Source organism: Haliotis rubra, unplaced genomic scaffold (assembly GCF_003918875.1).
Source record: "Haliotis rubra isolate DU_JTF1 unplaced genomic scaffold, ASM391887v1 Scf87, whole genome shotgun sequence".
In the NCBI taxonomy this organism is placed as follows: Eukaryota; Metazoa; Mollusca; class Gastropoda; order Lepetellida; family Haliotidae; genus Haliotis; species Haliotis rubra.
The window spans coordinates 727,554-744,486 of NW_025767601.1; the positions used below are offsets into that span (position 1 = coordinate 727,554).

General features: G+C 40.3%; 1 protein-coding gene across 1 annotated transcript in view; it reads right to left on the minus strand.

Moving 5' to 3' along the window:
• The window catches only part of LOC124263156 (dorsal-ventral patterning tolloid-like protein 1), a 226,656-nt gene that overhangs the window by 40,167 nt on the left and 169,556 nt on the right, over positions 1–16,933 (minus strand). Inside the window, 1 exon segment of the mRNA XM_046697723.1 lies at positions 12,322–12,505. Coding sequence (XP_046553679.1) covers positions 12,322–12,505 — 184 coding nt within the window.

Consider the following 16,933-nt stretch of genomic DNA (forward strand, 5'->3'; position numbering starts at 1 on the left):
TCCACAGTACAAATAGTACATTCCACAGTACAAATAGTACATTGATATAAGGTGTTTGCAAATATGCGAAAGCTTCATGACCAAAAAGTAGCACCTATCACAAACACATGCAGAGGCAAGTTAATTGTTCATGTAAAGGAAGAAACATGTGAACACAGGGCACAAATCAACACAATGAATTGCATTGAGTGATGCATCACATCTGGAAAACATGTTCCCCATACCATATAATCACAAACTTATACACCCAAACAAACTCAATATGGCCACTATGTTGAGTGATTACGTTATACACTTCTAATACACTGTCTACATCATCCTCTTTAATTCATTTATGGTCTTCCAAGTCTCAACACAAAAAGCCCCAACAAAGTTATATATGCAGTTTCAAATAAAATGACTCTGTGAAGATCATGTTTCACTGACAACACATAAATCTTGCTGCCCATTATGAGAGCACAAAGATCTACTTCTTATCTCCAGCTATTTCTACATCACTCTAAATTATCACTGTCAAACTCACGGTTAAAACAGCCACAAGATTCAATTATATGAATACCATGAAATCTTACAACGTGGGATAGCCTGATTTATTGAAACACTCAAACAGAAAATTCCATGGTGCCTCTCTGGCTATGATCAGGAGCTATCACAGAAGAAGGTCTCCATCTGTTTTCATCAATGCGATTGGGATCAACCTTGAAGTCATATTTCATGGGACTATTCCATCTTATTTCCACCAGTTCCTACATTTCACATACCTTCTCAGTCACTTGCTCACACGGTTATCCTTGTAAATGCAAGAAACCTTTCAATGAGCAGATCATGTGACTGAAAAATCGCTGAGGGTGATCTCGAAAGGATTGTAAACTTGCTACATGTGTAACAATGGTGCTGCTGTCTCTAGCTCCCACTGGAATGATCTTTGTGTAGCTCTCCTCCTTAGTGTGACGGGCTGCACGTGGTTTGTTTAATCAAGTGAAACAGATGAGAGTATGTTGAAAGTTCATGTCTGTGTGATACATGGTCCTATGTGCCACACAAACATGTCCTTGAGTGTTGATGTATCATGAATCATGAATTGAGGTAAGATACGTATGTTACTGAGAGAAAATGCATCATTACTGGCCTAATTTAACAATAAAATATACATGCTGTTTCATTCCTTTGTTAAACTTTCAGAATCACATGTTCCATATGTTTCCACTGAACAATTGAGTAGTTGCATACCCCAGTCCACAGGTAGGACCCACTCATATACCCCAGTCCACAGGTAAAAACCATCCATATACCCAAGTCCACAGGTAGGACCCATCCATATACCCTAGTTCACAGGTAGGACCCACCCATCCATATACCCCAGTCCACAGGTAGGACCCACCCATATACCCCAGTCCACAGGTAAAACCATCCATATACCCCAGTCCACAGGTAGGACCCACCCATATACCCCAGTCCACAGGTAGGACCCACCCATATACCCCAGTCCACAGGTAGGACCCACCCATATACCCCAGTTCACAGGTAGGACCCATCCATATACCCCAGTTCACAGGTAGACCCACCCATATACCCCAGTCCACAGGTAGGACCCACCCATATACCCCAGTCCACAGGTAGAACCCATCCATATACCCCAGTCCACAGGTAGGACCCACCCATATACCCCAGTCCACAGGTAGGACCCATCCATATACCCCAGTCCACAGGTAGGACCCACCAATATACCCCAGTCCACAGGTAGGACCCATCCATATACCCCAGTCCACAGGTAGGACCCACACATATCAGTCCACAGGTAGGACCCATCCATATACCCCAGTCCACAGGTAGGACCCCCATATACCCCAGTCCCATATACCCCAGTCCACAGGTAGGACCCACCCATATACCCCAGTCCACAGGTAGGACCCACCCATATACCCCAGTCCACAGGTAGGACCCACCCATATACCCCAGTCCACAGGTAGGACCCACCCATATACCCCAGTCCACAGGTAGGACCCACCCATATACCCCAGTCCACAGGTAGGACCCACCCATATACCCCAGTCCACAGGTAGGACCCACCCCCATATACCCCAGTCCACAGGTAGGACCCACCCATATACCCCAGTCCACAGGTAGGACCCACCCATATACCCCAGTCCACAGGTAGGACCCACCCATATACCCCAGTCCACAGGTAGGACCCACCCATATACCCCAGTCCACAGGTAGGACCCACCCATATACCCCAGTCCACAGGTAGGACCCACCCATATACCCCAGTCCACAGGTAGGACCCACCCATATACCCCAGTCCACAGGTAGGACCCATCCATATACCCCAGTCCACAGGTAGGACCCACACATATACCCCAGTCCACAGGTAGGACCCATCCATATACCCCAGTCCACAGGTAGGACCCATCCATATACCCCAGTCCACAGGTAGGACCCACCCATATACCCCAGTCCACAGGTAGGACCCACCCATATACCCCAGTCCACAGGTAGGACCCACCCATATACCCCAGTCCACAGGTAGGACCCACCCATATACCCCAGTCCACAGGTGGGACCCACCCATATGCCCCAGTCCACAGGTAGGACCCAACCAAATACCCTAGTCCATAGGTAGGACCAATCCATATACCACAGTCCACAGGTAGAACCAATCCATATACCCCAGTCCGCAGGTAGAACCTATCCATATACCCTAGTCCACAGGTAGAACCCATCCATATACCACAGTCCACATGTAGAACCCACCCATATGCCACAGTCCACATGTAGAACCCATGTAGTTATGCACAGACATGGCCTTGGAATAGATTCAAAACACAAGAGGCCCAGACTTCTAGCTTAGCTGTAAAGACTTTGGACCTAAAAAATGATCCCATCAGCTGAATGAATTTGAAAAGATCGATGTAGAGTCTTAATCTTGTTGGTGCGAGTTATACCGGACATATGCAGTGCTGGAGCAGACAGCATGGAACAATGTACATGGTCACTGTGAAATAACACAGGACTGGAATTCCCTTGCTGCAGTGGCACCTCATAGTGCACAGAGAAGCAGATTCATTCCTTCCTCAAACACTACAGAAATATGCAGTTTTACAACAATTCACAGAAACTGACTTTGATGCCTGACAGATACACAATACCTTCTGTACAATCAATGGGTCCTTCGAATAGAAAAGACTAATTATGAAAAGAACATTTTCAAGAAGACTTCCTTTTTAAAATCGCATGAAAACAAATGTTGAAATGTTTCAGTTCCCACATGTAATGTTTTGAAAATTGACCCTTCATCAATCATGCACATGTGGACGGATGCTCTGGAAGATTACCATGGCCATGTTATAATATTTGTGTATAGAATGTCACAATAGTAGATATCAGGCACCACACAAATCAATTTCATATTTGCCATCTGGGAAGTTCAAATACCAAACACATGTAATAATTGGTTTTCTGTGGCTCAAGGAAGAGAAGTTGTATTTGCTGATAATTGTGAGTTACTGTAACATCAATTGTTTCAAATGAAATAAGGAACCATGATTTCATGATGAATATCATAATTATTTTGGTCAGCTGCGGTGCCTGCTGGTTTGTGCATAGTATCAGCAAGTGGCTAGAAAAGAAAGACAAATATCTCCATCGGTGTTACATTAACACAAAAGTACCACATTTAAATCTTCTTAAGCCACCACACATAAAATGTCCTCACCTATCATTCTACCTTACTTCCAATCCCCCTCTTCATCCCCTATTAGCACAACTGTGTGTCATACACTCCTGTCAAGGGTTTCTATCAGGTTCGAGACAGTTCATATATAGACTATTCTATTCAGAATATGCCTTATTTGAAAGCACATAAAGAGGGCTTTAGCATTGTCCAATTTGCCATCCCACTTCTGTAAACATGATGCTATAATTGTCCAGTCCTTTAATAACGGAATTATCCTTCAAGACATTAAAAGATGAAAAAAAGCTTCTTATCCCTCACAAAATCCTATAAATCTGACATTACTGGGCTTAGGTTTGATCAAATCTCTGTAATGACTTTCTCCACGGAGCACTGTTTGCCCGCTGAGACTTGAATTACCCTGTGTTTTTTTCCAAGAAAACTCTGTACACAAAATTGCTATTTTTTCATCCAATTACTGGTATCTGCAAGACCTGGACACTAACCAGAGAGCTTATAATACAGCTTGTCCCAGACTTGGCAATATGCACAGATTGTCTCTGATAAAACAATTGCTGCCCTTCCTGACATAAATTACTTCCAAAATCGAGTCTTGCAAGTACAGCGTGATCATTATAATAACTCTTCAAGTTCTAAGTGTCACCTACAGTGTTGAAATAAACTATGTATCTTAATTGTTCACAAATGACATTTTCTATCTGTATAGATTTTAGTATACTGTGTCATAGGAAGAAGAGACTTTACTTTAAATATATCTGGCATCCATAAGGGCACTGATGAATAGCCTCATTTCACTGCCATGCCTCATTTGTCCCTTGTCGCTACCGCGGAAATGGTGCTCTTGGAATTGGGACCAGCAGAAAATGTAGGCTCTGGCGTGGTTAACAACTGCAAGGGGTTTTAACACATGAACTGACATCAACGCTAACCATCTGATGAGATTTCCAAGTCAAATTTGCTGCTGATCACCCTTGAATACCCACTGAAGATCACACGAATATTCCATTGAAGACATTCCCGTGAAGGATCTTTAGTGTGCTTTTATCGACAAATCGTCCCATTTGTCTGTGATTTTTACCTATAAATAAGCCATATTTATATTAAGATACCCGAATAGACTCCAGATATGAAGGAACAAAACAGACATTTACATTGTGAAGATCAGGACATCCTATAAGTCATCATTTCCTTCTGGAGTAAAGTAGATAATGAAGCTGGATATTACAAGGTACATCTGAGGTTTGTACTGAACACTGGGACATTACAGGGAGATGTACAATGTACTGAACACTGGGACATTACAGGGAGATGTACAATGTACTGAACACTGGGACATTACAGGGAGATGTACAATGTACTGAACACTGGAACATTACAGGGAGATGTACTGAACAATGGGACATTACAGGGAAATGTACTGAACACTGGGACATGACAGGGAGATGTACAATGTTCTGAACAATGGGACATATCAGGGAGATGTACTGAACAATTGGACATTACAGGGATATGTACTGAACACTGGGACATATCAGGGAGATGTACAATGTACTGAACACTGGGACATGACAGGGAGATGTACAATGTACTGAACACTGGGACATGACAGGGATATGTACTGAACACTGGGATATTACAGGGAGATTTACAATGTACTGAACACTGGGACATTACAGGGAGATGTACAATGTACTGAACACTGGGACATTACAGGGAGATGTACAATGTACTGAACACTGGGACATTACAGGGAGATGTACAATGTACTGAACACTGGGACATTACAGGGAGATGTACTGAACACTGGGATATTACAGGGAGATGTACAATGTACTGAACACTGGGACATTACAGGGAGATGTACAATGTACTGAACACTGGGACATTACAGGGAGATGTACAATGTACTGAACACTGGGACATTACAGGGAGATGTACTGAACACTGGGACATTACAGGGAGATGTACAATGTACTGAACACTGGGACATTACAGGGAGATGTACAATGTACTGAACACTGGGACATTACAGGGAGATGTACAACATCATCAGTCTGCACATTACAACAGTGTTCGGTCCTGGCTGCTGACCTCTGTCCACTACTGCTATGTCACCATCAGTTTCTTGTCCTATACTGAGACACTGGCTATGATGAATGTATGGTTGTGAGGATGAAGCTCAATGGTGATGACTAAACCAGATAACGATAACAAATTTTAATAGTGAACTAGACTAACATTTAGTCCCAGAAATAGCGTTATCTTATTTAAAAATACAAAATATACTGGTAAATCTAAATGGTGCTGAGAACAATGCTTACTTCAGAGTAGGGCAGTATAGATTGCTCAATCATTCTAGACTTGAATTCTTTTCTTTTCCCCCTCATCCTGTGTTGCCGGGGAGAAAGACTAAAAGGTGCATGGTCATAGTAGTGTTTGAGGTGAGGTGAAATGGGGTTTCGCATTCAAAATAGTGGGGCAGGATATGTTCACCTTATCACAGACACCTGATATAATCACTACTTGCTGATGAATCACAAACACATGCTTATGATATTGTCAGACTCATACAGTGGACACTATTTTCAGAATCAATACCTTATGATCATGGTTATACTATAATTAACATTTTATGTATGATTATGAAAGGGGTTTTGTTGTTTTAATTTATATATGACATATGTATATCATGTCAGCATGTGAGTGGCTGATTTCACTAGTCAGGACTTGCACCTGTTCATAGTGGTAGCCTATGCCAAGAAAATCATTGATACCAAACTCAATATGCCGACATTTTTTAATCCCCTTAATGCTTAGTGATCTATGTATCTTTTGGTATGACATGGCCTGAACATTAAAGTACCGACCTTCCACCCACCCCATCCACTAGACCAATGATATGGTGATGACATGGCCTGAACATTAAAGTACCGACCTTCCACCCATCCCATCCACAAGACCAACGATATGGTGATGACATGTCCAGAACATTAAAGTACCGACCTTCCACCCATCCCATCCACTGACATGGCCAGAACATTAAAGTGACCTTCCACCCATCCCCATCCACTAGACCAATGATATGGTGATGACATGGCCAGAACATTAAAGTACCGACCTTCCACCCATCCCATCCACAAGACCAACGATATGGTGATGACATGGCCAGAACATTAAAGTACCGACCTTCCACCCATCCCATCCACTAGACCAATGATATGGTGATGGCATGGCCAGAACATTAAAGTACCGACCTTCCACCCATCCCATCCACTAGACCAACGATATGGTGATGGCATGGCCAGAACATTAAAGTACCGACCTTCCACCCACCCCATCCACTAGACCAACGATATGGTGATGACATGGCCTGAACATTAAAGTACCGACCTTCCACCCATCCCATCCACTAGACCAACGATATGGTGATGACATGGCCAGAACATTAAAGTACCGACCTTCCACCCATCCCATCCACTAGACCAACGATATGGTGATGACATGGCCAGAACATTAAAGTACCGACCTTCCACCCATCCATCCACTAGACCAACGATATGGTGATGACATGGCCAGAACATTAAAGTACCGACCTTCCACCCATCCCATCCACTAGACCAACGATATGGTGATGACATGGCCAGAACATTAAAGTACCGACCTTCCACCCATCCCATCCACTAGACCAACGATATGGTGATGACATGGCCAGAACATTAAAGTACCGACCTTCCACCCATCCCATCCACTAGACCAACGATATGGTGATGACATGGCCAGAACATTAAAAGTACCGACCTTCCACCCATCCCATCCACTGGACCAACGATATGGTGATGACATGGCCAGAACATTAAAGTACCGACCTTCCACCCATCCCATCCACTAGACCAACGATATGGTGATGACATGGCCAGAACATTAAAGTACCGACCTTCCACCCATCCCATCCACTAGACCAACGATATGGTGATGACATGGCCAGAACATTAAAGTACCGACCTTCCACCCATCCCATCCACTAGACCAACGATATGGTGATGACATGGCCAGAACATTAAAGTACCGACCTTCCACCCATCCCATCCACTAGACCAACGATATGGTGATGACATGGCCAGAACATTAAAGTACCGACCTTCCACCCACCCCATCCACTAGACCAACGATATGGTGATGACATGGCCAGAACATTAAAGTACCGACCTTCCACCCACCCCATCCACTAGACCAACGATATGGTGATGACATGGCCAGAACATTAAAGTACCGACCTTCCACATTCCACTAGACCAACGATATGGTGATGACATGGCCAGAACATTAAAAGTACCGACCTTCCACCCACCCCATCCACTAGACCAACGATATGGTGATGACATGGCCAGAACATTAAAGTACCGACCTTCCACCCACCCCATCCACTAGACCAACGATATGGTGATGACATGGCCAGAACATTAAAGTACCGACCTTCCACCCACCCCATCCACTATACCAACGAGATGGTGATGGCACTGGTGGGAATGGTTGAGGTTGAGGGATTTGTGACGGTGGCCATGAAGGTATTGACAGGTGATGGCTGTGGTAGTAGAGGTGGTGTTGAAGATGATGGCAGCGACAGCACTGATATGATGCTGTTGTCTGTGATGATTCTGATGCACCCCCAGATTACATTGCTCAATGTTCTATAGCCAGATGTCATTGATGCAGTCAGTTCATTTCATTATAACTCACACAAGTGTCAGCCAGAAGCAGCTAATCTTCCCTTCTGTCACCAGACACTTCTTCTAGATGCTTGCTGTCTGGACATTTCATCAGATTAGAAGACAGTATAGATGTCTGTGGTCACAGTTCTTTCGCACTAACAGGAGGTTGAGTTTGTATTTTATGTGTGCTGCACATATCTCTTTGAAACTGTCGTACAAAAATAGATTTCATGTCGCACAAAATGTTCAGGAGTTCAAACTGTCTGTTGTTGTCCTTCTTTAGGTATGAAAAAAACCAGTCTGCTGGATCGTACATCTTAACACTGCCACTAAAATCTTGACTTGAGAAAGCAAAGCTGACACATAGGTGATGTTTAAGCTGGTTAGTGGGCTTCAAAAGAAAGCCTAAGAGCAAGGGAATTAACTGAGACAAGTGGGTTATAAATTTTTGGTCACCCAATGCAATTAGATGAAGTTGTTTCCTTATAAAACATATTCTTTCTGAATGAAGCTGATCTGTCTACTCTCTTGATCCATACAGGATTTTTATGTCATTTCTCCAAGATGTACCAATGTTGCTGAATGTGGCCATGTGTGTTTTCATGAAAGGTCTGCTTAAAGAAAATAAGTATTTTCATCAATAAAGTAATGATTCAAACAGGGAAACAATGAGAACTTGTATGTCATTTTATACAAATTCAAGGACATACAAGCTATTTTGGTGCTTTTCAATGATTTTCACAAAAATCAAAACTAAAACTCAAACAATTTCAAGCATTGTATGAACCTTTCAAATTAAAAAATTTTCATAAAGCAATACTTCTGTTCATACATTGCTCCTTTAACTTAGATGTATGAAGAGTACTTTCATCAATCTATCAGTGGCATGTGTGAATACCATTAATCTACAGAATAACTCACTTTGCAACAATTTGCATGAGTGATTGTAGAGTTTCTGCTCCAGTTGACATCCTCTGCAATATCCCCATAAAATATCACTTGATGTCGGCACTGTGCCTGTGCATACAAGCATGGGATGTACCAGCAATGCAAGCAAATTGCTATAAAACGTTATCGTTTGATATAGGAATACGGCTGGAGATAATGTTCCAGACAACTAGGTTTATTGATCAAGGCATGTCATTGGCATTTCCTCCTAATGCAGCAAAGAAGATGCAGAAGATGCCATTCAATCCAAACTTTCAATCCAGACATATACTTTCTGGGAGTTAAAGCCACAGCTGTTTTCTTTAATGTGGTTAACTTTCTGACCTTATGTCAAATCCAGGTACCCAGAGATGTAAACTGACTGCCTTCACTTAATATCCCCAAAGCTTTCCTTCTTCCATGGGACAATGTGAGTTGGTGAGTTGCTGGGTGAGTGAGTGATTGAGTTGTTATGTGATTGAGTCAATCTGGTTTCCTTCTGCTGCACCAATATTCCTGCTGCATCATGGCAGCAAAGGAAACCAAACATCATCGGCTTCACACTATACCTATTTGAGAACTCAATTCAAAGACTAACCCAGAAGCATTAGGACTATAAATATTGATTCAATACTTTTGATGAACTTGCAGAAAGATTATTTTCTTTAAATGTCAATTTCAGACAGCATATTATGTCTGTTTGCAAAACCAGTTTCCCAAAAGTATCACTAACAATATGCTTCTATCAAATGTTGAAAATATGACAGGATTTCTATTAACTAATGATCCACAACTGCAACAAGAATTTCCTTTTGTCATCATGTTTAAAGTCATACCATTTCTCAATGTTACAAGTCCTCATCACCATTTATGCAAGATGCAATTATTTGATCGTGGTAAATACCACAAACAATAGTCTTCAACCTTCCATCTTCCTGCCAGTTAAGCACATTCTTGACACCCCTTCAGCTCTACATACACCTTGTTTACGTGAAAAAGGTATCAGCACTTAATGGAAGCACAGATCACAGTATTTTAATTCCAAAAGCACTCTGTCTCTTACTTATTCATTGAAAAGCTCCAAATAAGAGTGAAAAATATATCTAATCTATGGTGAATTAAAGCCCGAAAGACAATCCCATGGTTGCATGTCAAGTCAAATGTATCCTCTGGGTATAGTCCTACTTTTAGAACATGCATATTTAAATGTGTTCATAGAAGAGCGTAAAATTTGGTGCAATTACACAGCATCATCTTACCAAGGAAGCTAATTTCACAGCCAGGAATTCCTATTTAATTACCTTAATAGCGATTGGGATCAATAAGGATAATTTTAAAGACCCTGGTCTCTACAAATTGAAAAGAGATAGGGATGAAGCCTGCATTTGGGCAATTTATAGGCTGCCAAATGGGATGTAGTCATGCTGAGGATTAAGCTGCGGTGTCCTGTATAATCTGCATTAGCCTTTTTAATCTTTCAAGACTTTTCCCGCCATCAATTCCACATTTTTAATTTGCTTTTCCATTTCTGACTACAAAAACCTGAACAGTGATAGGAGATTCATGGAGGTGTTGTGACCATTGTGTATGTATGGGATTAGATTGTGTTATTCTCTGTATGATGGGCATGCATCAGTGTAGTCTCTCACAGTCCCTGAACCACTGTCAAAGTATATATATTTAGAAACTAAGCATAAGTCATCCAGTTAGATGCTTCACATGAAGAAGGTGCATATATAAGATGAGAATATGGATGGCAACTTCTTTATAGTATAACACAATGTTTCTGGGCTACTTCTTGCCCTTCTTCAGGTGATAAAGACAGGTGTAGAAAACATATATACCAGATTTACCAGACAACAACAAATGAATTTAGAGGAATTTGTGTATAGAATAAACTATATATCTCTTAGAAAGAGTTGCAGCAGCTGTAAGATGCTTCACTCAATGATGGGGGCTCACAGGAATAAGGGAGCAGTGATCTCTTATGAAATAGGTAACCACTGACAATGATGTCACCAGAGATCCTTCCCTATCAGTGTATCCATGAGGTCAGGACACTTATACATACAATCCTGTACATGATAAAAGCATGAAACTTACAGTAAGTTAATACCAGGTGTTCAAACAGAAAGAGTGCATGTCTAGACCTGCAGTCTTAAAAATAAACTTTGTTAACTGACCTCCAAGACAGCTTTTAAAGTAATAGTCTTGAAAGTCTGTTCAGGTTGCCTCCACTTTGTAATGAAGACCTGGAAGTGTTAACATGTGATGCCTTCACTTCAGAAGTTTTAATGTTCAAAGGCTTTTAATTCATTATGCTTTGACACCGAGAGCTGCATGGCCTTGAAGTTGCAATAATTAACCTTTCCGAGGCTGGCAGGCCAGCTATATTGAGTCTAGCAACTGTGTACCAGGTCATACATCTGCTTACTGCTGGGACACATTTGGTCAAAACGTGTAATTTTACAGTTTGGAAAACTCTAAGACAATTAATTATTATTTGCCAGTGATAGTGTCACTACTCCCCTGTGTTATGGTGGAGTAGGTCCCCAGTGCTACATGTTTGTTGAACATTAAGGGGATCAAGAGACAGACAGTGTTGTGTGCCTGGAATTATTTCACAGGGGGTCAGTAGAAGATAATGAAACCTGACTGGCCAAATACCCTTGGCATATGTGTTAATGTTCACTTTCCATTGGTGTATAGTAGTTGCTTGAGTAGGAGTTGAAATCAACATGGGAGTTGACATGCGACTTGAAATCAACATTCAGCAGATGCTGACATGCCCAGGGGAGAAAACTCCCCACAGTAAGTCCTGATACTGGTATCTTACATCATTGGGCTATTGCTGACAAATGAACATCCTTCTAAATTTCTACACAGCTTCTGCAATAGTGTCTTTACTAATATGATATTTGTATCACCTTGACACTAGTATCATAAATGATAATGCAGTCAACATGATAAATAGATCAACAATGTACTTACGCAGGTGCTCTCCCTTGTAAATCAAAGAAAGTGAACCGGATTTTCACTCTTTCTGTTGACCATCCAATGAACTTGTAGATACAGTGTGAATTGCTGGGGTAATTACCGGTTATTTTCGACTTTGGGGAACGGAATGTTCCATTTTTGGAATTGCCATGACGGCTGGACACAATGACATCACAGTCTGAAATGGAGGGAAAAATAAAGTTACATCAGAACAAATATACAAATCATACAGTATTAAACAAGTTTGTGAAAGTCTGCCTATTATGGCTGAAAAAAAAGTTACTCTGCTTTACAAACAGAACTGTCGAGTAACCCAGAATACATCATCACACCCTTACATCATTTACTGTCACAAAAGCCATGATATTTGTCTGTTCCAGTTACTGGTATGCCTATTCAACTATTTAACCGAACTGACAAATTTCAGCATTCAACGCAAAGCTTAAAAAGCAAGCCTTTCCATTAGTTCCAAATTCCGGAAAAGTAATATATTGCACCACTTAAATGTTCACTTCAAAACGTTTCTGGAAAACAAAATGTTTCCTCTTTTATACAGGAAACATTGCAAAGAGCAAGTTCTATGAAACAGACCTTACTTAGTTTTAGGTTTCTATCAGAATGATATTAGTTTCTTGATATTTAATTATTTGAAACACAAATGACCAGAAAGCTGATACTGACAACCCTTGTCACAAATTCAAATATTCTGAAGTCACACACATTATGTGAACAATTGTATCAGTTGTGGTCTGTTTGTCTGATAATACAATCAAACAAAATGTGCATTAATTGACCAAAGGAACCTTTGCAGTGTAAATATTGCAGCCGTCATTCTACAATTCATTAATAACATAACAGACAATTCCTGTGTGAAAAATGAAATTAATAGCAAAGTTGTTTTTGTCTGTTTTGTTCAAGAACTGCAGGATCCCACTTGGAGTTACTTGATATGCAAACTTAATTAAAGTGCAACAGTATTATCACAAGCAAGTTCGATTTTATCATCATGGTGATTATCATTAGGGGAAGAATCAATACGGTTGAAACCAAAACCTTGTTTTCAACGTCTAATACCACTCGTTAAGTTTATGATGTGTATGTCAGATATTTCAAAAAATCTATTCCTGCCTGCTGCAATGTGGCATAAAAAGATTAATTTGCCCAACGACGTAATACAGTTTAGTAAATGGAAGACAATTACCTCTGTCTAAATGTCAGGGAACACTGTTATTGCAGAGATATCATAAGATCTACTGATTGGTAGTGAAACTGACTGCAAGCCAAACAATACCTTGCGTATCACAGAGAGAAAAAATGCCTATGTAAATGTGGCTTTAATCATGGTTTTGCTGATTAGCTAAGGAGATGTTTAAAGCACAGAAAATAAAACCTTGTATGAAAACAGAATTAATCACCATTTCTGATGCTGGCTGTGACAGGTTGGCAGTTTTTGGTTTCAGATATATGTGTGTGGTGAAGACTGAAATAACCTCAGGTTTACTATTTGTGGACAACTTTCCTACCTCTCTGTGGGAGTGATGGTGTCAGCCATGATTTATAGGGGACCATGTTTGTGAACATGCAACCTTTACCCGGGCATCTAGAGTGATAATGTTTGTGGAAAACTTTCATGTGCTATATGGAGTTTGATGCTTGTATATAACTGCCTAATGATGTCAAGAGGTACGTTGTCCAGGATTCAGTTGGAGGCAAGAAAACTGTCTATTTGATGCAGATTTCATAAAAAATAGGTTTTAATTTTACTGATTGCGTCAGTCATCCCATATATTGCTATAAAAATTTGACACAATATTGTTGGAATATGATATTTTAAAATAAACAAGACTGTTAACAAATAGGAAACTTCTTTTGAATGACTACAATGAAGGCAGAGTTTAATCATGTTATACAGGACTTCCAGCCACCTCTAGCACACAAATAGCCTGCATACATAACAGACAACAGTGATTCTGAACACACAGAGGTACCATCCCTACCCTGGGGTCATCATGACTCCCTGAGTGTCCAGAGCTGGCATTCAATACACACAAGCCACATATCTACCTGTAAGATCTCTTTAATTGCAAACTATTTTTCCCCGCAAGGTCTTATTAATGTACAATAAATATCAAGAACTGGAACCTCTACTATAATAATGAAATATGTTGTCAATACAGTCAGTACCACACAAGTTCTGATGACAGGACTGTTTATATCCATGCATCCTGTTCACTGAGGCAAGACACCCTCACCAGCGAGTGGCATTTTTAGACATTGTGTAGCAAATGAGATTATTGTAATAAACAAATTCATCATGCATACTACACTGTCATTAGTTAATGACAACATTCAGTTGCTTCTCCCCAAAGTCAACAACAGCTTGTTAATGAAACTTGTGGTTTCTACTTGTAGAACAGCACTTGCTTACCCATTTGAAGAACACCTGGTTTAATCACCGACTTTCAGAGACCTATTCATGTAGTTTCCATCACTATTTCTCCTGCTGTATGGCAGATATTCCTCACTGATTATCCTGATGCCGATGTTTACAATTCTTTGGGCTCTACTAAGACTGATTGGTGTTCCACAGTGTTCTTTTGTTCATGTCACAGTTAACATGTGTAGATGCACATGTTCAATAAATGATCCTTTTAACCTCATTCAACAACTATTGTAAGCAACATTTTAACAATTACAGAGTAAGTAAATACATTTCTACTGCCCAGGCATTCTAAAAGGACATAACTCAATCTTCTCTTATCCTAAAAATCATATGAAGTTATTAAACTGTCAGCATTATTTATATGGGCTTATTCTTATTAAATAAATCCATTATTAGATGAAACGCCACATGAGATTTTGCTTTAGTAGGCACAGGCCAAAGCAATAAATATGGTTCCAAAATAGAAAAAGCCCAATAAACGAAACTTGGAAATGCCATTTTTATGTAAAATTTCAGAAGATGCATTAACATGAAGGCCCACAAGTTTTATTTGGAATCACTATCAGAATTATCATGACTAGTACTTCATATGTGGATGTTTGCCTTGCCTTTGCATGTGTTTATAATGGATGCCACTTGTGTTACATGATGCACTTATCCCTTGATACAAACACTATTAGAAAGAGATTCGTAGACATATCTTCATGACATAGTTGGACTTATAACACAGACTGCTACATCTATTGTCACATCTATATATATTAAACCAAACATGTCTACAGTACCAAGTAATAAGTAGATCTCGCCAGGTATACACAACATTTTAATCAAAGCAACACCCAAAGCACATAGTTTGAAGGTGCTAACAAATTCTGGTGTCACCTATTTCTCATTAATGTCATCATGCAAAGATCGTATGTCTCATAAATCATGTCCGCAGTCCCCATTATATTCTTTATATCACGTCTATTTCGCTCACTTTATCCCATGAAGCTGTAATGATCACCCAAATCAAGGACAATCCAGGTGAATTGGATCCCTATTAGTTACAGCTTGATCTTCAAGGTATGCCTGTCCTGCTCATTTCCATGCCATGTTATTACACATACCCTGTCTGAATGCCATTTGTCTTCATCATGTTGATAGGTTCGACACGGTAATGAGAGGCTTTATTATTTGTCCACACTGTTGCTACTTGCTAACACTGATGCTCCAGCAGCAGCAGCAGCAGTAGCTTCACCTGTAGCATTGTACCTGATACATGACACCTGGACTTCACATCCTTTCCCTAAGATGATTATACTCTGATTAAACGGGTAAATAATAGGTGAACCAGAAAATCCAATAATGTGTGAAATATATATGACACGTCATTCCTCATGTTAGGAACCCAGTAAAAGTACAGTCAGGTTCACTGTCTGGTCAGTAACTCCTGTCTACTTGTGTGCCATCATGACTGCATCACTGGATAAGTGAATACAGTTTTACACCTTATTACCAACATATTCAATGCCAAGGGGTAGAAAACAATAGCTCATAAAATTGGTCTGAAAATGAAGAAAGTCTCTTGGCTCCTTTTCATTATATTTTATCATTATTTTTATTTACTGCTTTTTTCTGTAAAATATGTTCATGTCAGAGACTAGATGCTAGTCTAATATTGTGGTCATATGTGGGTAAAGAACCACATTTTAATGAAAAGCAAATGCATTACCCACAAGGAAACCCCATCACCTGATCGAGTGGCCCAAGTTGATCAACTTATTCAGACTAATTCTCAAAGCTTCCAGGTAGCAGATAGGTTGGTAGAAAGCAGACAGTGAACAGTTTTTGTTTTTTTTGAAATTCTTCAGAGTCTGTTAGACATGTCTTAGAATTAAATTGAGTATTGCAGCGACTATGAATCTAATCTCCAAAGTGATTTCCCTTGACAAATGACACACATTTGGACAACAACGAGGAAAAAACTTAATTGAAAGAATATAGAATTTACTGTCATTGACAATACAGGTTCAATTTTCAACATATGACAGCCAGTGTTGAATTTTCAACTTAATTGCCACTTGCTTGTCACAGCAGCTGCAGGTAAATTGCCCCTGGGTTTGACATATCGATTTTGTTCATTATTTCGGCACTGCATCCTCCCTGTCAGTCAGATGCCTA